The sequence below is a fragment of the Chinchilla lanigera genome, unplaced genomic scaffold (genome assembly GCF_000276665.1).
Source record: "Chinchilla lanigera isolate Chin_1 unplaced genomic scaffold, ChiLan1.0 scaffold00066, whole genome shotgun sequence".
Lineage (NCBI taxonomy): Eukaryota > Metazoa > Chordata > Mammalia > Rodentia > Chinchillidae > Chinchilla > Chinchilla lanigera.
This window is the reverse complement of record NW_004955467.1, coordinates 11081094-11108823: the sequence shown is the minus strand read 5'-3', so window position 1 is coordinate 11108823 and position 27730 is coordinate 11081094. Positions and strand designations below refer to the sequence as shown.

The 27730-nt window shown below is 43.8% G+C and overlaps 1 protein-coding gene across 1 annotated transcript in view; it reads left to right on the top strand.

Moving 5' to 3' along the window:
- The window catches only part of LOC106146314 (NACHT, LRR and PYD domains-containing protein 1-like), a 53033-nt gene that overhangs the window by 3235 nt on the left and 22068 nt on the right, over positions 1–27730 (top strand). The window contains exons 2-11 of the mRNA XM_013522165.1: positions 4114–4417; positions 5439–5507; positions 8429–10034; positions 14769–14939; positions 18166–18336; positions 21120–21290; positions 22028–22108; positions 24207–24298; positions 25561–25660; positions 26945–27168. Of these exons, the coding sequence (XP_013377619.1) occupies positions 4135–4417; positions 5439–5507; positions 8429–10034; positions 14769–14939; positions 18166–18336; positions 21120–21290; positions 22028–22108; positions 24207–24298; positions 25561–25660; positions 26945–27168 (2968 nt within the window). The 5' untranslated portion in view covers positions 4114–4134. The remainder of the gene's footprint in view (positions 1–4113; positions 4418–5438; positions 5508–8428; positions 10035–14768; positions 14940–18165; positions 18337–21119; positions 21291–22027; positions 22109–24206; positions 24299–25560; positions 25661–26944; positions 27169–27730) is intronic.

Sequence of the window (27730 nt, the reverse complement as noted above, 5' to 3'; positions counted from 1 at the left end):
CCCAAACTTATTTGTGTAAGCGAGGTACCTGTGAAGGAGCAAAGGAGCCTTTTGCAAGAAATTGGAAGCTTTCCCACAGTGTCTTGCAGGTGCTGGTGTCATTTTCCTAGGTTCAGGTGTCATTTCCCCAGCGCCAGCTCATGTCTGGGTAAGCACCTACTGTGTCACCTAGAGAGAGTGAGGCACAAAAGTGCTACAGGCTTTGAAGCTCTTAGTGGCTAGAAGTAGTTCTGGGTGTGCATTTTTTAAAGAATCCTCAGAAATGAGTGCGGCCCTGCAAAATACATTACGCCATTAACTCACCCTGTGGGAAAGGTGGTGCCGAATGTAGCCTTCAGACAGCCCCCACCTATTTCACTCTGGAAAGAGCACAAGAGAGCCACAGCAGGCTCCAGCTGTGGCTCACTACCCTTCCCTCCACCTGGTGCAAGCCACCCTTTGAGGACCTGGAAAGAAGCTGCTCCAGTCCAAGCACTTCAGCTAGGAAGAAATTTTTGGCCTTAGATTTCTTTTCATTTCCTTTTATTTATTTTTTTTTCTTTTATTGAATTTTATTGTCTTAGTTTTTGGAGCTTTGATTGGAATTTTTATCTCTTGCTCATTGCTCTTCCTCTTATTTCCTTTTCCTTTTTTAAATATCATTGCTTTCTCCTTCTCCACTTGCCCTTCCTTTGATTTTACCATTATACTCTTATTATTTTTACATTGTAGGTTTATTTCTTCTTAGTTTGTCCCTTTCTTTTATATTCTTGTTGGTGCTATGGCTGTTGATTTACATTTTCACCCTAGATGTCTCTGTCTAATTTATGTTACCCTTGTTCCTCTGGTGTTTTTCTACTCTTTGAGTGGTACTGGGAGTTAAGCACTCGCGAGAGGACTGCTCATTAAGAAGACCCTCGCATAAAAAAGGAAGACACTTCCATCCCAATGCAAGAACAGATTTCAATATAGAAACACAAAAATATATGAAGAAACAGGCCAACCTGAGCCCTCTAAGTGTTTACACCTCTTCAGTATCTGAATATAAAGAAATCAAAGTCAAAGGCATGCTGGACAGAAAAAAATTTAAATTATTTTTAAAAAGATCAGTGATTTCAAAGAGGATAATGTAAGGTCACCAGAAGGAATAGGTGCAAGACACAGCAACAGAGAAGTTTTATTGGAGTGGAGGTGTCTGGTGAGTCCCTAAGGATAGAGACAGTGCAAAGGGGCAAGGAGGTTGGGTTTACATAGAGGTAGAGGGGCAGGACTCTTAGGGGTGGCATGAAAATCTTGGCAGAGTGGATATGACTTTCACATGTGTGGGAGACATTGTTTGTGTGGGCAGGGCATTTTAGGCAGGAGTTCACATTTGTGGATTAGAGCAGGATGTCTGTCAGGGGTGGGATTGGCTTTTATAGTTTTGCCATTGGGGTTACGGCTGAAATGGACTCTAACAGATAAAAGTAAGGAAGGTAGTACAGGTTAGGAAAGAGCAATTCAACAAGAGAAATTCTGAAGAAGAACCAAACAGAAATCTTGGAAATGAAACACTCAATAAGCCAAACAAAAATTCATTTGAAAGTCTCACAAGTAGACTAGATCACCTGGAAGAAAGAATATTAGGGCATAAAGACGGGCTGATGAAATAGCACATTCAGAGACTAATAAAGAGAAATATGAAGTTGCAAACAGAACACACAAACCAATGGAAGATGTATAAGCAACTAAACTTAAAATAATCGGTTAAAAAATGGTATTGGTGGAATTGCTAGATTGGACGTTTTGAGAAGCAGCTAGAATTCAAAGACCCAGTTTGGGGACTCTAATTATCATTTACTGAAATGAACAGCCTGTGAGTAGGGAAGGGTGGAGGGGGAGGAACAAGGTGGTATGCACAAGAGCTTGGATTTGGAGTGTTTCAAGGGCTTTTGCTAAATTGAATCCCCTTGCCAAACCTATGATATCTTATTTCATAAATGATCAGACTGAGATGCACAAGAATAAATCAACCAATCAGGGAGAAAGTGTGTAAGCAGGATATAAGTTGAAGCTCCTCAAGCCAGGAATCCTCTAGCCCAAGGTAAATCAAGGCATGTGCAGAAATTACTGGTGTTATTTTACAAGAGTTGTGTAATCTCATTCTTCAGTCTAGAGTCTTCAAGTTCCTCTGATTGGAGAAAGAGGAAGAACATCTCTGCTTGGCTCCCCAGTACATGACTTTTGGGTGATGAGCAAGAGGTTGTACGGCTGTTGGAAGAATGTGTTTCTTAGCAGAGTGCGGGACTGCCTGCAATGCGGTTCTTGGGTCTGGGACACATGTATCTCTGGCCTGGTGGCATGGCAGGATGAACAGAGAGTCTCAGGAAGTTCTGAATTCCATAAAAAGGTGGAAAGATATTCCCTGGCCTGATACTAATGTTCTCCACTAAGAAGCTGCCCTTGCAGACTTGGAGATCCTGCTCAACCTTGAGAGCCAGGGTCTTGGTTCCGAGTGACTACGTGAAGTCTGCACCATGCACTTACAGGATGCTCAAGGGCTGTGATGGCAAACCTTTTAGAGACTAAAGGCCAAACTGCAACCTCAGACTCAGTTATTTATTATTCGGTTAATAACCCTTAGTTATTGTGGGCTGATCAGGCCTGCAATCTCCCAAAGGAGTAGACTGGAAGGCATAAATAAACCAGATATTTGAAATCATTTTAGTGCTCTAGGAGGGTCCAACTCCCTTACAGAATTTGAGATTCTCTGGGTTAAGGCAAAGAACTTCCCTGGGTGGCCCACATTTATTTGGTTTTCCAACAAAGGAGAGGGATACTGAAGAAAATGAAGGAATCTGGGCAGGACTTGGGAAACACTTAAAGGACTTCTCCAGGTAATACATTACGTTAATTTAGGAGAACTATGTTATCTCCAGGAAAGCCTTCACTGCAGGAGTGAAATGCCTGCAGCTATAGCCTCCTTTTAGTTAATTGGGGTTGGAACCAAAAGGCCTCAGCTGTGGCCTTATCTTGTCCTTAGAGGCGTCACAACTTCACAGGCCAATACAGGCTTCAGTGGTGACCAGTGACTCATAGAGGTTCATTTACTATGAATGAGCTGCCCATCTCTGGACAAAGGCCTCAGCCTTGGGCAAACTCACATGTAAATATGAAAAGCCAATCAGTTAATACTAAATCCTGCTCAGAGCCGCTTCATAGAGGTCTCCATCAATATCACAAGATGCCAACACTGGAATTAAGCCTGAATGTTGAGCATTCACTTTAGAAAAAAACTGCTCTTCATTAACATCTTTTCTATTAGAAGAAAAACACAATGGCACATGTCCCATAGGTGGGTCACCACTGCCCTGGGGGAAAGGTAGGAGGATGTTGTGTGCATGTTTACACTATAACCATCCATATCTGCTGTGACATAGGCCTTTCCTGGCCCTCCCATAGGGGTGCCATTCCGGGGTTCTTCTGGGTAACTTGTCCTTCCTGCTGTGGCCAAAACAGTGTTGCTCTTTCTGGTTGGTTTTCCAGAGCCAGGAGAGTTCTGAAAAGAATCACAAATGCGTAGCCATAAGCACCCTCTGGGGCTCTGAGCCACCACCTGCACTGCATCTCCCACCTCCAGTCATTCAGTCATTCAAGGGTTGATCCCAAGGAGTCAAGAAGGAAATATCTGAAGCAGTGGGAATAGCTGAGGAAGAACAACCAGTGAATTATTCACACCCCAACTCCTGATGTTCCCATTCCTCCATCCATTCATTCATGTTCCCCATTGCCCTTCCTCCTAGATTTGGGCCCTGCTCCAACAACCCTGCATAATCTGATTTATTTCAGTGTCCCTCAGTCCCCTTCAAGATCCATCAGTATGGCTCAATCCTCTCTCAGTCCCCTCCACTATGGCTTTTCTTACTGCTTCCCTTCCTTCACTTCTCCAGGTATCATCAATTAGCAAAGGTTCCAGGGTTTACAAAACTGGGTACTGAAAGCTGCACAGGAGCTTACCAGGAAAAAAATTATTCCAATGGGAGTCTTGTATTGGAAGATTCTAGGGACTAACGTAAGGAGAGCCCAGTTCTCTGCCTACCTGATTCTCTTTATATCTGCCCATTCACACTCACACCCCATGAACATTCTTTCCAGGTTCACCTTCCTAGAGCACTAATGGCTGGTGAGCTAAAGCAACTACTGGCCCATTACTTGAATCAACTAAAGGCAGAGGAGCTATGGAAGTTTCAAGATCTGCTCTTCCGCTCAGCACCCCGTAGGACTTTTCCTGCCGCAACTTCAGCTCAAGCAGACAAGACATTGGGAGCAAAGGTGGCCTCAGAGTTGATGGCACAGTATGGGGAGCATGAGGGATGGAACCTGGCCATAGAAACCTGGGAGCAGATGGGCCTGACACATCTACGTCATAAGGCCCTGGAAAAAGCATCCTTGATGTTGGGTGAGTAGATCAAAGCACTCCATGTGGATCCCATCACCAGCACTGACCCACCCTCTACAACTAGGTCTTCCTCTGGGTAGTGGGAGAGACTGCACGGTCAAAGGAAGATCCACGTGCTACACTAGGGCAGAACTGTGAGGCTTGCTGGGTTCCTCGTTGGACTCTAGAATCCCAAACCCGTGTCCACTACTGTTCATTCCCAGGACCATATGTGGTCTTAAAGTACGTGTAAGGGAATGCTACCAAGGCTGGACATGAGTGAGAGGAAAGGGTGGCATTTCAAAGTGTTCTGGCAGGGCCAGGCATGGTGGCCAACCCATGAAGAGCACTTGCCTCATGTTGTACTTATGAACACGGACCTGGGAGCTGGGAAGTGGCAGAGTTCCCAGTTCCCATAGTTCTAGTCTTGGAACTATGACCCTGTGAAAACTGCTTCATCACTTTGTTCATAGGAAAAGTGGGAGAGTAAGAGCCTAACTCCTTGGGATGTGTGCAGGTGAATAAAGATGAAACATGTGAAACCTTTATCAGAAAATATTATGCAATATGCTCAGTAGATATGTGCTATTCCTATTACTGCTTCTCCTATTATTAATATGTATATCCCTGAGGGGAAGAATCTTCTAGTCCCATGGTGGAGAGGTGAGGGTCAGAAGAAATGAAAACATACACAGAGCTGTAATATACTGCCAGAGCACCTACACAAATTTCCTGAGTGCCAGATCAGGACCTTTTGCCTGGTGGTATCTGTGAAAGCAACATTCTCTGCATTCTCAACATTCTCTCTGTGGAGAAATCTGTGTAAAGGTTCAGGGGGTTCACAAGAACCTCCTAACCTCTCTCTGCTGAGATAGGGGACCTAACTGGTATCAGGAACACAGTCTTGGTTCCCAGGCTTCTGCTCTTACCCTTCTGGTGGGATCCAAACTCTCTGTGTCCTTATCATATCTTACCCTTCTTCATTCATTGCATCCACAAGTACTTGACATTGCATCTTCCACATGTTCCATTTCCAAACCAGGGGCTCGTGGATCAGAGAAAGGTTTTTCTTCAAGACAGCTGTCTGAAGAATATGTATACAACAGGAAAGGTAAGTCTTGCTGACTGACTGAGAGCCATCGATAAGACTTGGAGATGGCCACTGAATCCCCAAGGTAAGCATGTACCTCATGGGACCTGGGCTGGAGGACCGTAGAGCAAGGGTGGAGATATGAGTAGGTGGTGAGTATAACAAAGCTACAAGCAGTTTTTCAGGGACTTACGTGTGCTGAGACTGCTCCCCCATCAATTTCACAGATGGATTACCTGCGACCCATGAGGGTGTGACAGTGTCTCACCCAACTCAGGCAGAGTTCACATCATAATTTTGTGGGTATTGATGATCCCTAAGGTCAGAGTGGCCCAGAAATTTCAAAAAAGATTCCGTTCTCCTGATAGATTCCAAGAAGAAGCTGGGCTCATTCCTCAGCACCAGACAATCCCTTCACCTGATTTCCCTGGTCTCCCACCTAAGTCAGCAAGTCCCAGACAACAAACCTCCATTACATCCTTGTCTGTTCCTCTTCTTGTGCCACCTTCAAAGTGTCCACCTCTTCTGAGTGCAGAGGGCTACACAGAGAAGTTCACTTGTTCAAGCTCACCAAGCACTTAAGGCAGAAGCTGGGCTTGAGCCTAAGACATTCCATGCCAGGGCAACTGATTTTCTACTCTACCCTGACACTACGTTGTAAAAGTCCCACCTCCCTCCCTCATAGTCCCCTTCCTTCCATACCAAATCTCATCCCTCTCAGCCCCAACCCCTGGAAATGGTGGTAATTCCACTGCCTTCAAGTTTACCTCTGAAATCACCCCTTGATGTGTGATGTGGAACAAGTCACTCTACCCTTCTGGTTCTCATTTTCCTTATCTGAGCCTTCCTACTACCTCCTTTACACTCCACACACGACCAGTGTTCCCCTCGACAGAACTTCTACTTCAGTAAACTGTGCACAAAATATGCCCTTGAGTAAAAGTCTGGGCAAAATCTCTCGTAAAGATATGACAAGAGGGTTATATTGCTCACACCTCTTCCCGTATACCTTCCTTTTATGGCTCCATCAGCATTCTTCTCCCTTGCCCTTACAATGGCCATAACCCACCTTTCCAGCTTTTCCCTTCTCTAAAACAGAGCAATTCCCCTCTGCTCCCACCTTGCATAGTTAGTGTTTCAGAGCCCAAGAAAATTGTACCCAGCAACAAGTATGAACCCCCTTCACTAGGATGGCAAGTGTAACCTCACTGCTATTTGAAATAGGGACAGCCACGTGCCCCTGACCACAATCGATTCCTCAAAATCGTCCTACCTAATGCACCCTGTACTCCCTGAAAGAATTGCAGGGAGATTTGCATATAGATTTGCATAAAGAATTGCATATAGATCATTATGTTATATAAAAGAGATCCCTCTGAATTCAGTCTCCCAGGGCCTGAAATGGCCAGTTGACCCCACACTCCAAGTTCTACCCAGATCTTCACAAGTGTACCTGTAAAAGCACAACAGGCAGAAATACAGAACTCTGGATGTACCTGCACAGTTACCTGGGACTGTTTAGGCTCCAACACCCCCAGCAGGTCATTGCATCATGCTAAAATTCATCTAAAGGGAGAAGTGAGAGGCATTCAAAAATTGGAGATGAAAAATATCAAAAAGGATTTTTACAATTGTAACAGTTGGAATCTGACTGAAATGCAAGCTCAGCTCTTCACAGTTCACCAGGTGTCTTCCTATCTGCCATAAATTTAGTTCTATCAGAACCAAACTCTGAGATGGGAGATGTATGCTGGTAGTTTATTAGGGAGGCGATTTCTGGATGCACTAATAGAGGGAGGGGATATGAGGCAGAAGAGAAGGAAGCCTAGCAAAGGTGCATTATGGAGCAGTTCACACATGCAAAATATTATCTTACTCTAATTTAAATGTGTGTGACAGAATAACTGAGACTGTGTAACTTTAAAAGAGAACAGGTTTATTTTTCTCACAGTTCAAGAAGCTGGAATTCCAAAGTCAAATGAGTACATCTGCTTAATTTCTGGTGAAGAGCTTATGCAGCTCCATGTATGGCAAAAAATAAAAAACGAAGGAAACCAAGTGTCTGCAGAAGAGAAAAAATAGGTCAGAAAGCCTTCAAACCTTAATCCATTCATTAAGCGTGCACCCTCATGACCCAAAATGCTTTTCTCTATGCCCTGCCTAACACTGCTACCACTGGCAAACAAAATTTAACGTATTTGCACAAACGATGTACCACCAACCCATACCAGCAGCAGAAGTGTCATGCTCCTGAGGATGTCTGGGCACAATGTGCAACATGCCTCAGAGTTGTGTGAGTTTGGTGCAGAGGACCTCAGTTGGTCCTCTGTGGAGATCTCTCCCCAGAGCATACCTCCCCAGCATTTCTGTTGCACCCTGCCTTTGGGTCTCATGGCTCCTCAGAGCAACAATGACAGGAGCTTACAGAAGGACATTGTTGGTAAGACCTGAAATGGCAGTGACTGAGGGGATGCTGTGAGGAACCAGCAGCATCTGCTCCACTCTCCCCACTCTCACTGCTCACCACAGGGCCTCCTGCAGGGGGCGTATCACACGCTCTGAGGTACAGAGGAGAAAACACAGGTTTGGTTGGACTATTGGTCCAAAGCTCGGGCTTAATCAAGCCAAAGAGTTGTCTCTGTTTGTTTACTCTTTTTTCCCACTCCTTAGAGAAATATCTGGAATCTAGTAAACCCTTGATAAATTTGAAAATGGAAGAAGTCATACAGGGAATGGGACTTAATCAAGTGAAGCATTGAACTAATGCATATTGCAGAGTCCATCTCCTGTCCACTGCATTGACCAGAACATCCTAGTGCAGTGTCTGTCACTCGGAGTGATTTATAAAATTGATAAAGTTGTTGAATGAATGAATGATTTTGTGAATGAAGGAATGAATCCCCCTACTTCATAACTTTAAGTTCAGTACTTCTGTCACTTAGGAACTGAACCAGTCGACTTTCCCCACTTAAGTGAGGAGCCCTGCCCAACACAGTCCTGGAAAACTACATATTTCCATGAAAAATTCACACAGCTGCTGCTTCTATGCACACCTCACATAAGAGATAAAAAATACCTGGCCAGTGAAAACTGGATTCGTGACTCAATAGTGGAGCAAGGAGATTTGATTGAGATTGAAGACTTATTTGGGCCTTGCCCAAGCACCCAGAAAGAACCTCACATAGTAATACTGTATGGGGCTGCTGGAATTGGGAAATCAACCCTGGCCAGGCAGGTGAGAGGAGCCTGGGAGGAAGGCCGGCTATTCAGGGACCGCTTCCGGTATGTCTTCTATTTCAACTGCAGAGACCTGAACCAGTACAGTGTAAACAGCCTGGAGGAGCTGATTGCAACAGACTGGGCTTCCACTGTAGTCCCCATCAAGGACATCCTGTCTTGTCCAGCACAGGTGCTCTTCATTCTGGACAACATGGATCAGCCAAAATCAAAATGGGAGGATCTAGATTCTGAGCACCATCCTCAAGGGAGACACTCACATCCAGGACCCACAGTGTTGAGCCATTTACTACGGGGAGTTTTACATTACAGGGCTTTCTTTCTGATCACAGTTCGGGCCACATCTCTAAAAATGTTCTGTCATTTTTGGCAGAAGCCACGTTGGGTGGAAGTCTTAGGCTTCTCTGACTCTGGAAGGAAGGACTATTTCAAGAACTATTTCACAGATGAAAGCCACTCAAATACAGCCTTTAGTTTGGTTGAACCAAACCCATTGCTCTGGACACAGTGTCTTGTGCCCTGGGTGTGCTGGCTGGTCTGCACCTGCCTGAAGCAACAGATGGAGCAGGGAGAAGTACACCCCCTGACCTCTCAGACCACCACAGCCCTCTTTCTCCACTACCTCTCCCAGGCCATCCCAGCTCGGCTCCCAGTGGCCCAGGTTAGGGGCTTGTGCTCTCTGGCTGCTGAGTGCACCTGGAGAAGAATGACCCTCTTCCATTCAGATGATCTCAGTAAGCACGGGTTAGAAGGGGCCATCATCACCAAATTGGGCTTTCTTCAAAAACACCCTGATACTTGTAACTACAGCTTCACTCATCAGATCTTCCAGGAGTTCTTTGCCTCAGTGTCCTCTCTGTTGGAAAACGCAGAGCATTTAAATAAATACAAATATAGTATCAGATGGTTAAAGTGGCTAGAAATTAAACTGTGGAATGACCTGTTCAGAACACCAAACTTGTGCTTCCTATCTGGCCTTTTAAGTGACCAGGGGATCAAAGAGATGGAGAAGATCTTCACCTGCCAGCTGCCTCCCAGAATGATATGGGAAGTGCTAAATTACATCAAGAAGGAGGCCCTACCTAAGCCACAATACTCTCTGAACTTCCTCCACTGTTTGTATGAAACTCAAAATGAGGAGCTCCTAACACATGAAATGGCTCATTTCCAGGATACAAGGGTGTGTGTCCGTACAGATAAGGAACTCCTGCTGGTCACTTTCTGTGTTAAATTCTGCAATAACCTGAAGTGGCTTCAACTGAATGACAGTGAACTGCAGAAAGGAGGACGGAGGCTCCCTGGGATAGTTGTGTGAGTATCCTGTCCACATCCTTCTCTGTGTTCCTCTGTTCTTCCATGAAACTACATGCCCTGAGCAGAGAAGCATGTTCACTAATACTGGTACTAAGAATGAAGGTTGGAAGTCATCTGTGACTCTTTACTGCCCAATCTGACTACCGTTCTCTGTCACCCTGGGTGCTCTGCATGACTCACGCTGTGACAGAGCCTTACCTTTTCCTACTGCCTCTCTTCCTACCACTGTGAAACCTGTAAACCTTCTCTGATGGACACTGCCATCTTCACATTTACCTTCGCATGGTGTCCACCCTCTCCAACAACCAAGGAGCCCTCTGACTCCTCCTCTTGTGACATACTTTTTCCCTCAGAAATTTTGCCTTCAGCTGTTTCAGAACCTCCATGACAATGACACTGGCCCTGAGATCTTCCTTTATCACCTCAGAATGCATGTGTCTCAGAGGAAGTCTTCTATTTTTCCCTACAAAACTGACATCTAAAGATTTTATTAACACCCCTCCAGTCCGAGCAACACTGAATTTCCATGTCCAAGCTCCCTGCCTACATTGCAATATTGATCACTCAGTATAAGTGTGAGACTGTCCCTCCTTATGTAATTCATTCTATAAATATTCATTTGACACTGATTTGGGACTGGATATATCACTCAATGCAGAGAGCTCTCCCAGCTTGTGAAAGGACCTGAGCTCTGTCCCAGCACAGAAAACATAAAATAAAACACCACTGAGTCAGATATCACAAATTACAATACACACAAGTTCACACACACACACACACACACACACACACACACACACACAAACACAATCCCTGCCCTAAGGAAATGAAGACTGGGAGAATAGATAGACATCCATCCAATAATTGCAATAGGGTGACACCTGCAATATCACAGGTATGACAAAATGACATGGTTACCCAAAGAAGGGAATGATTATCTAACTAGACTAGAAAAGGAGAGATTTTCAAAAGAAGCAGTATTACACCTTTCATTTTCAGATTTTTAAACATTTTCTTACAGTAAAACTTGTGTTCCTTATAGGTATATAAGGCTATATAGATAAGCAAGATATGAAATCTGTACCAACCAGAATTCTATTACTCAGGAATAACCATCATTGAGAATTGAAGTATATCTTTCTAGTCTTTTTTAATGGAGATTTTTCAGAGAAAATTAAGCCATACTACACATTTTATCTTGTAATCAGCATTATTTTCTTAATGTATCAAGGTCATCTCTTATTATCAAGAAGTCAAACACACCACCAATTTGAATAGTTGTATAATATTCCCCACAGAAAGGACATGGTCTTAAGTAATGTTCTGATGCAGAATTTGACCATTTCCCTGTCTCTGGTGCTTTAGGTTGTCTCTAGCTGTTTCTAGATGCTCATTGCTCTACACCTGACATTGGCCTTGGAGAAACAAGATGCAGGGGTTGTAAGTGACAGTGGCCTGGCATGGGTCCTTGGAAAGAGTTCCAAGCAGGTGCAAACGCCAAGGCCATATGCAGATAAGAGAACACCAGGGCAGAGTAAGAGAGTTTGAAAAGGATGGTAGCAAATGGAGTCTAAAGACCCCAGTCTTCAGTCTGTAGAAACTCAAGACCCTCTGCTGCAAGTGGGGATGGGGATGGAGAGGCCCTGAGTCAGCCAGGCAAGGCAGGGACATCAGTCCAGCAGTTACTGTGCATGAGCAGAAAAGTGCAGGAAGAAATTGTGAAGACTGGTCATGCTGTGGGAAGGTAAAGGAGAACGAACTAGAGATATTAGGGCAATCAAGATGACACAGGGAGTGATTTCCAGTCGATTAAGCCTCATGCTTTTGGAATAATACATTTTTAGTTTTTTCTTCCAATCAATATAAGCACAACTCATGCATCAAAAAAGCCATTCTTTCATGCTGGATGTGGTTACACATGCCTACAATCCCAGCAATCCAGAAGCTGAAACAAAAGGATCACAAATTCATGGCCAGTCTAGGCTATCTAGTGAGAACCTGTCTCAAAATAAAAAGTAAACTAAGCTTGGGATGCACTTCAGTTGTAGAGCTCTTGCACAGTGTGCATCATGCCCTGAGTTCCACCTGGAGTACAACACAAAAAAGAAAAAATAATTACCATCCTTTGAAAATTGTTTATTTTTTTACTTTTTTTTAATCCCCTTTTCCTACCACTTTCCTCCCTACCTTTGTGTCTTGTTCCCCTCTGCCATTTGTAAAAGATCTCCCTACTTCCTCTCCATCTCTATTCTGTTTTGCTCCACATTTATATATTTTTGGAGTTTCTCATATAAGAGAAACCATACAACATTTATGCTTGTGTATCTGACTTATTTCCTTTAGTACTGTGGTCTTAAGATACATCCACTGATTTCTTCTAAACATATTTAATTTTATGAAATTTGAATATTGCTTATTCTAGTGAACTCTAGTTCACTCATCACTGGCCACCTTCCACATTTTGTATGCCTATGTACATTACTCCACTGAGGGTATTAAAATTAAAATGCAGGAAGACGTTGGGAGATCCTGCAACACACTGTCATTTTGTAAAATCCTCTGGGGCAGCTGGTACTACACCTGTCCTGCTTTTATAATGAAGGAGGCTCTCAGGCACAGGAAGGGGACTCATGTGCAGGAAGCTGGCTCCAGAGCCTCTGTTTCTCAACTCTGCATGGCTCTGCAAGCTTGGGAAAGATGAAATAAGATTGGGACAGAGTGGAAATTAATAGTTACAAGAGTTACTAAAAGTCACAAGAAATTCGTCTGGCAAGAAACTTGAAATATCAGTCTGAAGACTGAAAAAGATTTTGAAGAGTTGATGCTTCAAAGCAGAGGAGGTGACTAAAGTAGTACCTGAAAGTGGAGAAACTGAGTAGAAAACATACAGGGCTGTGTTTATACTAGCACTCTCACGTGATACCCATGATCCTTCCCACTCTGGCTCCAAATATTCTCTCCTACAACAATGTCCTTTGCCAGGGCAAACACCTTCACTGGAGGAAAGATAGCCACTTTAAAAAGTGGTGGTGGGAAGACTGGCTTTCCACATGCCAAATATTAAACTTAGATCTGTATCTCTCAGAGTACTAAATTAAAGTTCAAATGGATCAAGGACCTAAATATTAAAGCTGAAAAAAATCTGCTGGAAGATAGAATAGGTAAAACTCTTGAAGACATATATTTAGGCAAAGATGTTATGCACAAAATCTCATTTGGACTGGAAATAATAAACAGGATAAAAAATGGGATCTCATCAATTGAAAAGCTTCTGCACAGCAAAGGAAACCACAAATAGAGTGAAGGGACAACCTACAGAATGAGAAAAAAATTTTCTAGCTACTCCTCAGACAAAAGTCTAATATATAGACTACATAAAGAGCTCAAAAACTTAGACCCCCAAATTCACAGACATGATCCAAAAATGGGCATCTAAAGTAAATAGACACATCTCAGGAAAAGAAGTGCAACCAGCCAACAAATAAAAGATAGTTAACATTATGGGCCATTGAGAAATGCAGATTAAAACAATACTGAGATTCCATCTCACTCCAGAAAGAATGGCTACCATCAAGAAATCAACCAATAAAAAATGCTGGCAAGGCTATGGGGAAAATAGGACTCTTCTCTATCATCAGTGAGAGTGTAAATTGGTACAAGCACTAAGGAAATCAGTATGGCAATTCCACAAAAAGCAAAACTAGAGGGTCTATTTGATCCAGCTATTACCCTTCTAGTACTGAAAGAGTCAAAGTGACCATACCATAGTGATAAGTGCATCCCTATGTTTACAGCACTGCAATTTATAATAGCTAAATCTTGAAAACAGCCCATATGCCAGTCAACAGATGAATGGATGAAGTGTGGTGTTTATATACAAAGGATTAGTATTCTACCATAAAGAAGGATAAACTTGAGACATTTTTAGGTAAATGGATGCATCTTGAAACCATAATCTTAACTGCAATAAAACAGATACACAAGTTCAAATATTACATTGTTTCTCTTGTGTGAGAAACCCTAAGGGTAAATAAAGAGCAAAATGATGCATAGAAATTGGGAAGTAGGAAGAATATGTTCAAATGGGAAGGGAAGTAAAGAGAAGGAAGGAAGAAAGGAAGGCATGGAAAAGGATTCAAAAATAACAAATGAAACAAAAATGGAAAGAAATTTTAGAAATGGAGAGGGGAAGAGGATCAGATGCAAGGAAGGGGAAAGGAAGGGAAAAATTAAGATATACTATGTACTTGTATAAATTCCCCCAATGAATGCGATCATTATATACAGAATAAAGACAGTAATAAAAGTTTTTAAGATGAATTTTTAAAACTTCCTGCTTTGCCATTTCTAAATTTGGACCATCTCTGTGAGTTGGCTATCCCAGAAAGGTATAAAGATCCATGCAACCAACATGCACAGCACTGTAAGGATCATCCGCAACATCCCATTATGGGGCATCCAACTGTGAGGAACACCCACACTGAGTCAAAAGCAGACACATACAATGGACACAACAGCATGCACTGCCAAAGGCTATACAATGAAGAGTCACACACAAAAGAGAAACCTAGCTACAGTGGAGGATAAAATTGCAGGGGGAAAGGCAGCTCAGCCCTGGGTCGCACTGCTGTGCATAGCAGCCTGGTGTGCAAGGGACTGAGCCCCACTCTGACACATGGCTGTGCACCTCAGATCCTGCACATGCAGCTCACACCTCTTCCTCCCTCTCAGATCCACGTGGGCACCACTCACTGATGCCAGCTGGAAGGTTCTCTTCTCTGTTCTCCAGATCACTGGCAGCCTGGAAGAGTTGGCCCTAAGTGGAAATCCACTGAGTCTGTCTGCTGTGCAGAGTCTTGGTGAGACCCTGGGTCACCCTCGCTGCCACCTGAAGACCCTGCGGTGAGTCTGGACTTGGTTCTCCTCTGGAGCAGGCTGGGTGGGAAAAGGAAGATAGAAGCTGAGTCTAGGATGTGGGTTTGGTCTGTGCATTCATCAGATATTTATCCACAGCCTCACTGACCTCGCAAAGTGACAGATGGTGGGGCTGCTATGGGAAACTATCAAAAGCAAAATTCCTTTCTCATGTAGTTAGAGAGCAACTGACATTAATCAAGAAACTGTACTAACACATGGGTAACAACAGGCCTAGAGTTCCCTGTGGAAGTGGTTTGAAAGAGAACTAAAGGAAACAGAGGATTGGACCAAGAGAAGCAGGGGTGGGAGGAGCAAGTTTCAAGCAGAGGGAACAGGATCTCCTGCCTCCCGCTCATCTCCTTCCCAGCATTCTATGCTCTGCTTCTGTGTGCTGGGCTTTTCGAGATTTCATACAAACCTAAGATTTGCAGTGTTCTTCTACGTCTGCCCTATTTCACTCTTTTTATTTCACTTTTGAATTTCTCTTGAAAAACATGAATAAGCTAGAAACCAAGAATTCTGGAGATTTTCTTTGTGATGAATTGAAATCTAGCATATTACATAGATAAAGAGGATTCAGAAGAGAATAAAGGTCAGAGCAGGGGTAGGAGGACCTGGAAAGAAAGACACTCACTAAAGACCCTTGCAATCATCTGGGACAGAGGGATAGAGAAGGACTCAGTAAAAAGCTCAGAGCTTCAGGGATATTGAGAGTTTATGGTCCCACAGCAGCAGAGAGCCCTAAGCACTGCCCTCCTGCTAGACACTCTCCCAAGTACAGGACACACATGACCTCCCTTCAATAGGTTTAGAGAATCCATGTCACAGGCAAATACATTAGACTTGAAGATGAGAAAACCTACCCATAATCTTCAAGTAGTACCTGAAAAAGGTGAGATCTGATCCTGTGGTTTGCTGGTTCCAGAGCATTTACACAGCCCACTGCACTCACTGCCTTCACTCAGTTATCTTCAGCCTCCTCAGTAGCTTCATGACACTGATGGAGTTTTTCTCCTAGTATAATTCCTTTAGAGTCACGTGGCACCACCCACTGGAGACTATATGCCATGGCCAATATGGCGCTGGCCTCTAGAGGCCATGTGCTATGCCCCACCTTTCTTCCTGGAGTCAAATTATGACTTCCTACTCCCCTTTATGTAATATCCTGTCTCATTTCCCACATTCCCACCCAATGTTAGCTTGCCACATCAGGTAGCCCACCTCCTAAATGCTGCCTCTAGCCTGACCAAATATAACCATTGTCCCCTCTGCCCAACCCCCAGAAGACTCGCCACCTTTACACCACTCTCCTCTGTAGTCATCTCTGTGCCCTATAATAAAAGCATTTTATTGGTTTATTACTTTCTGTGCCACCAGCTGGACAACTTTTAGATGTATTTTCACTTTAAGATCAGAAAGTCTGTGATTTTAACGGGGAATTCCAACAGCACAACTTGCACTGCTGAGTCCCTTTGAGGTAAATTAACCCACAAAAGTAGTTTTACTCTAAAACTTTATGCAATGATTAAACTAAAAATGCACTGTAATTCTAGGCCTGTCCTGAAAGCTAGGAGTACCCCCTGCCTCTATCCACATCTTAGTGACTTCTTCATTTTCCTCTCACCATCAATCTCTCATTCCTCTGCCTTCAGCTGCCCTCAACGTCCTGTTTTCCAATTATGTTTCCTTCATTCACCCATAAACAATTGGGAAATGCATGCTGTAGGCAAAGGGATATGGATAGTAACAAAGGAGGAAAACCTTTCTCATGGAGCTCACATTCCAAATGGAAAAGAGGAGAAAATGCCAAAAAAAAAAAAAAAGCAGTGAAATACACAGTATTACACTGTATAGGATGTGGGTAATAGGAAAATTAAACAAAAAGAAAGAGTAGGGACTCTAGGGATAGACATACAATTTTGAAGAGAGAGGATGTCAAAGCAAGACTTCACAAAGGTGACTTCCATATGGGCTAAGACCTAAGGCTAGTGAGGGAACAAACTACGAGATATCAGGTAAGATTGTTCTAGACCAAAGAAGGAACAGATGCTGTGACCCTGAGGTGGTTACCAAATAGGAAATAGCCAATGAGGATGCAGCTAAAAGAGATAATCAGTGACAGATGACTTGGATCCAATCTGTCAGGGTCCTGTAGACTCAGTGAGGACATCAAAATTTAGTACAAATCATGGAGGAAAACATCAGAGAGTTTGGGATATGAAAGTGGTATCCCAACAGCACATCTTACAGTGATAAGACCTTTGAGGGGAATAAACCTGCAAAAGTCATTTTACTCTAAAACTTTATCTTTATGCAATGATTAAACTAAAAATGCACTGTAATTCTAGGTCTGTTCTGAAAGCTGGAGTATCCCCTGCCTCTATCCACACCTTAATGACTCCCTCACTTTCCTGTCTCAATCAGTCCCTCATTCCTCTGCCTTCAGCCTCACCTGACTTCCTCTTTTCCAATTCTGTTTCCTTCATTCACCCATAAAACACTTAGGAAATGCATTGCTGTAGGCAAAGGTATATGGAGAGTAACGAAGGAGGAAAATTTTCCTGGTGGAGCTCACATTCCAAATGAGAAAGAGGAGAAAATGCCAACAAAATCAGTGAGATACATCTTATGAGATGTGGGTGATGGAAAAATTAAATGAAAAAGAAAGAGTGGGGACTCTAGGGATAGACATACAATTTTGAAAAGAGAGGATGTGAAAGCAAAACTTCACCAAGTTCACTTCCCTATGAGCTAAGACCTGAGGCTGGAGAGGGAACAAACCATGAGACATCAGGTAAGATTCTTCCAGAGATAAGAATAAACAGATGCTCCAACGCTGGGATGGTTACCAAGCAGGAAAGAGCTCAATGAGGGTGGAGCTAAAAGAGATAATAGGTGAAAGATGACCTGAACCCAGGTTGTCAGGGCCACATAGACCCCAATGAGGACATCAAATGTTATTCTAAATAATGTAGGAAAACTTTAGGGAGTTCTGAACAAAACATGACTTACTGTTATTTGTGTCTATGTCTAGGCTTCCCAAACACCTATGCCTTTCCTGTAACCAGGAGCGAGGGGTAGCATGGAGGGATGGGGTTTATCAGCCTCCACACAGCCCACCACTGTGCCCTGCACTAGGTTCTCCATGGTACTGGGGATGTTTTTTGAACCAAGAATTGTTCGTGCACGTCATAGCTGTGTGTTGCCACAGGTTGGCAGGCTGTGGGCTCACAGCTGAGGGCTGCAAGCACCTTGCCTTTGGTCTGAGCACCAGCCAGACCCTGACTGAGCTGGAGTTGGACTTCAACATGCTAACAGATGCTGGAGCCCAGCACCTTTGCCTGGGTCTGAAACATCCAAGCTGCAAACTTCAGAGACTGAGGTGATTGCTTTCCCTTGTTGACACTGCCTTGCAGGGATTGTGGGGAGGTGGAGGGAGCAGATGAACATCTGGTAGACTAAAGAAAGGGGCAGAAAAGGGGGCAGGACTTTGTGGAGGAGAAGGAACTCACAGAAAGTCAGTGGCTTGTGGAGGCTCAGGTGGAAACTCGCACATGGCTGGATAGAGGGTTGTGGTCACAGGGCTCCATATGCACCTAGAAAGCCAAGTTCTTCACAAGCCCCTCATAAAGTCTCCTTGGCTATTGTTCCATTTGTAAAAGCAAAACTTATGTCACCCAAATCCATACTCTAAACACAGATCAGCAGATTCTGTTTCTTCATGGGTGATCACTAGCAATGGGCATGAGTCTAGGTTGGAATGGAGGTAGGATTTTTGTGGCCATTTTCACCATATACTACAGGGAAGGATTATAACAGTGTTGACTTTCTAAGATTCCTCAGAGGATTAAATGGTTGAAGTACTGAGAGCAGTGTACTATTTGCTGTTTGTCAGTCTTCACCCACCATTTGCCTAATAACAGGTCCTCTTGCTTGGCCAGAGTCACAGCCACAGACAGTTGTACTCACTGCTGTCCACTTAATTCAGTTCTCTGCTACTGTCTTCATCTGGATGACAGAGCCACATCCCTCAGAATAGATAAACAGGAGTGGACTATTGACATCTCCCTCTCCCCTCCTGACCTCTGCCCCTAATGCTCAAAGTTATACACACACATGCACTCTTGAGAGAGCTGCCATCAGTTTCTCCTTTTGGCTTCTGCTGAAGAACTGAGGGATGGTATGCACATCTCCGGTCCTACTTGCCCTTCTCTCCCTTCTTTTTGCCCACAGTTCTTCCCTTTGCAGAGCCATTGCTTGTTTTCCCACTGAATAATTCTGAGCAAAGAGGTCAATGACACAGGAAGAGAGCAAGGGAAGCCTATTGGGACATCCTCCAGCATCAAGAGGCAGCAGTGCCAGCAAAGCTAAGAACTCTGTCACACACATAATATTGAACACTCACTATATCTAAAGGTGACAAAACTGAGTCAAAAGAGAAATTATTTTCGCAAAGCTGCATAGGAAGAGAGCAGCACTACCAGGATTGGAAATCAAGTCTGACATTAAAGCTTCACATCAAAGCCATTTGCCTAGGCCCTCTTTTAGCAAAGACCCTTTAAGTAGTAAATGACCAGCTTGTATGTTGGTCTGTGCATGATGCCCTGAGTGTTTTGTTGGACCCTAAGCAGATGCTACTGTGGAAAAAAGGGCAGCAGAAGCTGGGCTGGGGCTTCAAAGCAGAGACCCAAGACAGCACGTCCCAGAGACACCAAGTATTCATAGCCCATTGCACATACACAGTACTTTTTCACATAAATAATGCATTACAAACACTATCGTAGCCTTGTTTGATGATCTCTAATACATTTAGAGCAGTCTACATCAGTAAACACAAAGTTGTTTCATTCTTTTCAGTGGCAGCATGGAATTTCATTATATGGATTCTCCATTCGTTTGTTAATCACTCCCAATTATGACATCTGGATTTTCTCCAGGCTATGCCAATGTTGCTCCATATATCCAGGGACGGGGTATATTATCTGTAGCCTAAATTCTGAGAATGGTTAGGTAATAACTATGTATACTCCTGATTTTGCTTCTAAAATAGTTGTGCTATCAACGTGTAGAGTGTTTAACAGGAATGAATAAACCACAATAAGCCTCCTTTCCAAGCAACCCCCAGTGTTACCCCTTTCCCTATACATTGCTGTAGATCTCTGCAGAATGGGAGAGGCTGAAAGAGGGAAGAAGGATTTCAACTGGAAAGACACAGTAAAGGAACCTGTCCTTCCATCCTTGTATTTCATGCAACATGGACTGTCCCATTTTGAGCATGTGATTGTTGGCCTATTAAAGTGAGAATCCAGCCAGGCGTGGTGGCGCACACCTGTAATCCCAGCACTTGGGAGGCTGAGGCAGGTGGATCGTTGTGAGTTGGAGGCCAGCCTGGGCTACATAGTGAGCTCAGGGTGAGCCTGAACTGCATAGCAAGACCCTGTCTTAAAAAAAAAAATAAAAAAGATAAAGTGCGAATCCAGGCTGTCCTAGGCAGAATGCAGCTCATGCACCTCCCCCAAGCTCAGCAGAAGACCAGAGGTCCCCTACTTCAATTCACTGGTGTCATACTTGTAGTACGCAGGGAGCTTTCCAGCTGGATAAGACAAGGCAGGCTAGAGAGTTGACCACTGCTCTGCATAGCATGCAGGTTAACAGACATGGCCCTGGTGTGGTACAGCACATACTACACACTCCAGTTGTGATTCAATATATGACATTATCCATCATCTTTTGTTCTTAAAACACAAGTTCATCCACTTTTCTCCCAGAATGAGAGATGCCCTTAATGTTGAAACCTACCTGGACATCAGATGACCGCCGACACCGGGAACATGGCTGGTTGAAAGTGATTAACAATTAAGCCTAGGTATCCAAACAGGACATGAATAAGTTACCAATCTAAGGTTGATATGTTGCATGGGCAAGATTTATGTGACTCCAACAAAAATGAGAAAGAGAGGGTGTGTGCATCCTGGGAATCTCTGGGGTGCAAGAGGAAAACAAAGGCTTGCAAGGCCACTACAGGCCAAGGAAGTCTGTCTTCCTCTAATGTCAGTACAGGACCCCAAAGGGCTACAGCTACTAGAAAGGGCAGCCAGATCCCAGGTACGAGGGTAGTGAATGATGGAGACAATGACTACGTGCCCATGTGCATCTCTCCTGAAGGCTGGTTCACTGCGGCCTCACGTCCAACTGCTGCCAGGACCTGGCCTCTGTGCTCAGCACCAGCCCCAGCCTCAGTGAGTTGGACCTGCAGCAGAATGAGCTGGGAAGCTATGGTGTGCAGCTGCTCTGTGAGGGTCTCAGGAACCCCACCTGCCAACTCACACTACTGTGGTAAGGTGCTTCTGTTCCCTGGGTGGGACAAGAGAAGAAAAATAGATGAAAATATACTCAGCCTTGGGTTCTTCCTAGGTGTGCCGCTTACATTGTGTGACTTCAGCAAGTGACAATCTTCCCTAAGACTCGGTTTCCTGGTCAGCGTACTGGGACTATCATATTCACTCATGGATCACAATGAAATAAAGAGGATACAAAATGTTTTGGGTGTAGCTCAGTCATATGCTACTGTCCTACCATGGGCATGATTTTGTACTTCTCTACAGTACCAAAAAAAGGGTGATACAAAAACAAGGATGTTTTATGATGAGGATGTTCTAAAGGATTTCCATGTTCACTTCACTCTGGAGTGACACTTCACTCATTTACTCACCTTCATATATTTGTGGCAGGCCTCTAACAAGCCAAGCACATGCCAGTGCTCAGGCTCTATAAATATTACCATGAGCAAATTATGAGCACTTATCTCCTGAATGAGGCTTACCCAAGTGGGAAAGAGATGCATACTGATCTCCTGTCAGCACTACATGTATATTTGCACAAGAAAATTGCACATGAACCAAGTCACTCTATCTCCATCTCAGAGGTCAATATTTAGGGAACCTAATATCAACAGATTTCTCCAGCAGTTGCCAGATTCCTTTAGCTGTTGGCTGGTAGCAATATGGTGTGCCCTGAACAGTTTGGGGTCTTGGAGTGATTCCAAAAGAACTGGATTTCCATTGTTTTTGCAGGCTGGACCTCACCCTTCTGAATGAGGAGGAGCTGAGGGCCCTGAAGCAAGAGAAACCACCGTTGATCATCTCCAGCAGACGGTAAGCGATGGAACTGAAACTCACTCTGGACAACAGGAGCCTAGGGCTGAGCCTCTGAGTCTGGTCTGGAGCTAAGAAATAGGGAAGAGTCTTGGAGTGTGGGAGAAGACAGAGTCAGCAAGAAGCCAAGAAAACAGAGCAACCAGAGTGATGTAGGGGGTTGGGTTACTCAATGAAAATAGGACCACAAAACCTGCCTGATTAAACCCCTCCTTAGAAAGTGAGTGCATGCTCTGGACTCACCATAATGTCATGACTGCTGGTCACTAGTACAAGTTCCCTCAATAAACACAGAAATTTGGAACAATGAAAATAGTGCTTACATGGGGAGAAAAGTACAAAGACACAGAGAAATGCTAGGGAAAAAACTGCCATCATGTCCCCATCACCACTGTCACCCTCTCCATCCACGTATACCTGTTCACACCCTCTAGGATTGAGATGGAGCTCCAGGGCAGGAAAGTCCATCCCTCACTCCCAGGGAAAGGGATCATGTGCTCATGTGATCTCTGTTTGACATATTTTGGCCCATGGCCTGGAAATTCTTCTGTCTTCAAGTTCCTGTCTGCAGTGCCTCAATTTAGTGAATGGGACAGTGTTCCCAGACTTAAACAAGAGTCATTCATTCACTGAGTAAGCATTTCCTGTAAACCACTGTGTATCAAGCACTATGTGGTGATCTTAAACACAATAGTGAACAAGACAGATGAGGATCATCTTCCAGGAGGTCAGTCCAACAAGGTGACATGGACAAATTCTCCCATAACCTTGTACAATTGCATCTGGGCTCAATGTATATACACTGACCAGCCTAAGTAAATTTGCCCCAAGGAGCTGAATCAAGGTCTGACAGATTGAAGTGGTTAAATAGGGGTGAGAATGAGTTGATTCCAGGCAGAAGGAGAGACTCTGCGGGAGAAGATTCTTAGCTCCTTGGAGGAACAGGAGGAGGCCAAGTGTGTGAATCAACACTATTCTAAGTGTGGTGCACAAGCCAGCAGCAGCATCACCAGCATCCAGAAGCAAATGCTGAGGCCCCATCCAGACATGCTTAGGTAGAATCTCTGTGATGAGGCCATGGTTCTTTATTGGAATCTTTTTAAACAATATGTCCTGGTTGTTTTTAAGCAGATTGAGTTTGAGAGCCACTGCTCTAGATGTCAGTGAGTAGGAAGAAGGTGGAACAGGTGGGATAGAGGGTTACAGGGCCCATAGCAAGGCCCTTTGGACCTTGTTAAACACTTTTTGTTTCTTCCACAAGCAACGGAGAGATATTGTAGGGATCAGCACTGAAATGATATGTTGGATTCATGTTTTGAGATCACCTACGGTGTAGAAAATGGGCAGCAGAGGGACAGGGCAGAAAACACTTTAAAGGAGGCTGCAGTGGTTCAGGCCACAGATGCCAGGACCTGGGACTGGGATGGAGGCCATGGAAGTGGAGAGTGTAGGATAAAAGGAGAGCTCTTTGGGAGGTATTGTCAAGATGAGCAACTGTCAGGGTGGGCAAGTGTTTGAGTTTATTTTGTACAATTATAACAGAGTATCTGAGACTTGGTGATGAATCAGAAAAAGATTATTTCTTACTATTATGGAGGATGGGATGGCCAAGGTTTAAGAGCTTAAATCTGGAATGGCCTTTTTTACAGGTCCTTCCATGGCCGAAGAGGAAGGGCCAGAACACACATGAGAGAACAAGAGGGCTGGCCCTGCTCACATTTATGGCAAATCTATTCTTACCACAACAAATGCATTCCTGTGATAATGACAGTAAGCTCTTTATAAGGGCAAAGCCGTAGAACTTCATTCAACACTTTAGAGTTCACAGATCCCTTCACAGTTCCCCTGGGGAGTAACTTTCCCATGTGTGCACTTTGGGAGACACATTTAATCTATAGCAACAAGGGAGGAGTCAGGATGATGCCCCAGCTCTGCCATGGATATGTGGGTGGATGGAGGGCCACTCACACAGATAGGAACTTCAGAAGAAGCAAGGGATGGAGTTCATTTTGAGTGCATTGAATTTTAAATGAGGGTATCATATAGAAATCCATGGCTTCCCTGAGATCTGAGAAAACATGAGCATTTCCATGTTTAGAATTCCAGATACAAGGATCCTTACTGAAGACCTGGAGGGAGGAGAAGCAAGTTATAGCACATCCTCCTTCAAGCAGCAGAGACTACACTCAGGTATTTAACTGGGTGGTGCTGGGACCAATTCAACTGGGGGTGGGGTTCACTATCCTAGATCATGTCCTCCATCCCCCTGCACCCTTGTTGGGACAAGGCAGACTAACCACCTAGAGGGACACTAGTCCAAGTAAAATTGTCTAATCCTGAAACATGGAAGTGTCACTGGATTGTGTCTGATGATGTTCCTGAAGGTCAGATCAGGAACCTAACCCACCTCACTTTTACTACAAGCTTGCAAGTTCCCTACCTCCCATCCCCCTCAAAAAAGAATTTTTAGGACTAGTCGATAAGAGGCAAAAGAAGAGGTTTGTTAGACAGAAATTAAAAGGCACACATTCAAAGAAGTATATTTTGGGCTCCCAAGAGAGAACCTCCAAAGTTAATGTAATGGGAAACATTAATGCTTCTCTTGAGGGAGTAGAAATTCCAGGAAAGTATGGCGTGCTCTTGAGAAGAAACCGGCCCATATTATATGTATGTGCCCAGTTTTTTAGATGGATAATTTCAGCATTCTTTTAATTTCCCCAACCTGTTCTTTTATCTTAGGATTGGATTCCTGCTCTTTACATTTTCAATTAAGCTAAATTATGGACTTTCAGTACTCCTGAGGATTTGTGAATGTGCGAAGTCAGGCAGAAAAGAGCCTAAAGTTAACCAACAGAATGCTGATATAAATCACTATGGGGGTTCTGAACTGAGCCATGGAAGTTGCAGAATTCTTAAAGTAAAATTTTTTACATATGATTTCCTTCTCTCCTTTCTATGTACCTTTTATTTCTATCCTACCTCAAAAGGATTTTTGTTGTCTCAGTCTCAGGAACTGACACTGCCCATTCCTATGTCTGTGGTTTCGACAAGACCATGCATCACAGCATTGATTGCTCATGCTGAGCTGCTGAGGCCTGACAATCCACTCCCCATCCCTGTCTGCCGATCTGTCTTTTGAGTCAGGCTTATCTCTCAACTCACCAACCTGGCACATGCTGGGAAGAGTGACACTTCTAGACTAGTGAGGAAGTGTAGATGAGCAAAGGATGTCTGCAGAGAGCAGCAACCTCAGGAGCAGAGAAAGAGGCTGCAGGCATACTCTCTGCCATGACTAGGCTGGGCAGCCTCCAGGACAAGCCCCACCATGGACCTAATGTGGGAAACCAGGCAGGAGAACTCAGAACTAACCACTTGCCTTTCTGTCACACACAGAGTGTCTCCACAGGTAGCTCAGGAGGAACCCTTCCATATGTCTTTTCTTCACTCTATAGGTGACCTGCACATGGAGACTCTGGACACTGGAGAGTACTTCTGTGGCCCCATAGGGCCTCTGCCAATAGAGCTGGTTGACAAAGACAGGAGCCTGTGGCGGTGAGTGAGAGGTTCTGGCTGACAAGCCTGTTGTTACCCTCCACACTCCCCACACTGGGTCCCCACAGACAGTGCTCCCCACCATCTCCACTGGTTCATATCTTCCTGGAAAATCAGCATGATTTTCAGCATCAGTAAGATGCTGGCTGAGTGTTTTCAATAATGAAAAAGACGTTTTGGATAAAAATATTCAAGTATACACCAAAATAGGGTCTCCCTATAATCCACCTTCAGCCACAGTGTTGTTCAATTCATTTCAACTGTTCTCTCTCCGCTTTTCCTGTTTTTAGGGTATTTTCAATCCATCATTTGAGGTGATTTTAGTCTTAAATTATTCATTATGCATCTCAAAAAATAAAAGCAGCTTTTCTTCCATAGATACCGTTCCATTATGATACCTAGCAAGGCTGATATTCTTTCATATCATCTAAACCCACTGTCTGTTCAGTTTTGCCCAATTCTCTCAAATGTGTTCTTCTTAGTAATTCATTCCACTCATGATATGATCAAGGTCCACGTGTTATATTTGCTTTGTTTCTCTTAAATCTCATTTAAATTTCTCATACTGTATATGCGTGTTTTAGTAGTCGCTATTATTGCCCTACTCATTCATTAACCCTAGTAGTAACTGGGAACACTAAAGCCTGTGTGGTAGCCCTGCCCTCCAAGTGTCTAGTCTCCTAAGAAATGAATTTCCTTCTTAGATAACACATTACCACACACCAGACTGTCACAGTTCCTGTCTCATCTGGGAGATAATCACACTTCCAATATCCACTTGCAGAAACTAGCATCTGTCTCCTCCACCACTAACCATGAGGAGAGTCTTAAGAAAGTCCTTTAAAGTCCCCTGAAAAGCACTGTTTTCATCTCCATGGGTTATAACTAATATTACAATGATCAAGAAGCCATTCTAAGAAATACAAGTGCCTATTTCATCACCTACTTTTCATTGTCATCAAACTAAGAATAACACACTGCTCCCAACATTGCTTTAAGCTCTCACCTTAACCTTAGGTCACATATTACTCATAAATCTATGGTATGAGTGCTGGTAATATTCCTGTTTTCATATGACAAAACCGGATTAAGGACTGGAATTCACCTCCTCCAGTATCCACATTTAGAGCTCACATGAGCCAGGACCCAAACCCAAATCCTTGTGGCTCTGTAGTTGGATTGCCACCTCTCCACTGATCCACAAATCCCTGTGTTGGTCAGGTATTCTCCAGGCACTCTGTAAACTTGCATAATTCAGAGTCTGCTTCTTCCTTTTCCTCCCAGAGTTCACTTCCCTGTGCCTGGCTACTACCACTGGACCAACATATGTCTGGGCTTTGTGGTGAGAAGGGGAGTGACCATTGAGATTGAATTCTGTGCCTGGGACCAATTCCTGAGTGTAAATGACCTACAGAACACCTGGAGGGTGGCAGGACCTCTCTTTGATATCAAGGCTGAGCAGGGAGCTGTGGCTGCTCTGCACCTCCCTCACTTTGTGGCCTTGGAAGGTAAGTGACAGAAGGAGATGAAAAGAGTACTGATACAAATGGGCTTGAAAGGGGTATAGGATTTGGGAGGGTGGGGAGAGACGTCAAAGCTTCCTTAGCAAGACAGAGAGTTATGGGTGTGGAAACTGAAAGTGTTTCTCATTCTGCTCTTCTCTCTGCATATACCTTTTATGAAGCACACTGTTTTCTCCCCAATCTTACCTGAAAATTTCCCTAAGTATAAAGTAATCCCCTCAATAACATGTTTAAGTAGCATTTATTAAATGCACCTTACATATACAATGTGTCTCAGGAACCCAGCAGGAAACAGGTGATATATTCAGTTGAGATATTTGGAGGGAATTACAGAAAGAACTATGTTCAAAGCAAGGCTAAGAGAACTAAAAATGAATTTTAATATCTTTCATTCTTACATCTGGCAATCTGAGCAACATAGTTGAGGATGACGATATGTAATGTAGCAACCATGGTTGATTCACATTATTTTGTCTTGAGACTCTGTATCACTTTGATTGTTCTTTCTTTGATTTGTTTTTGTTTGCGATACTGGTATGCCGCTACT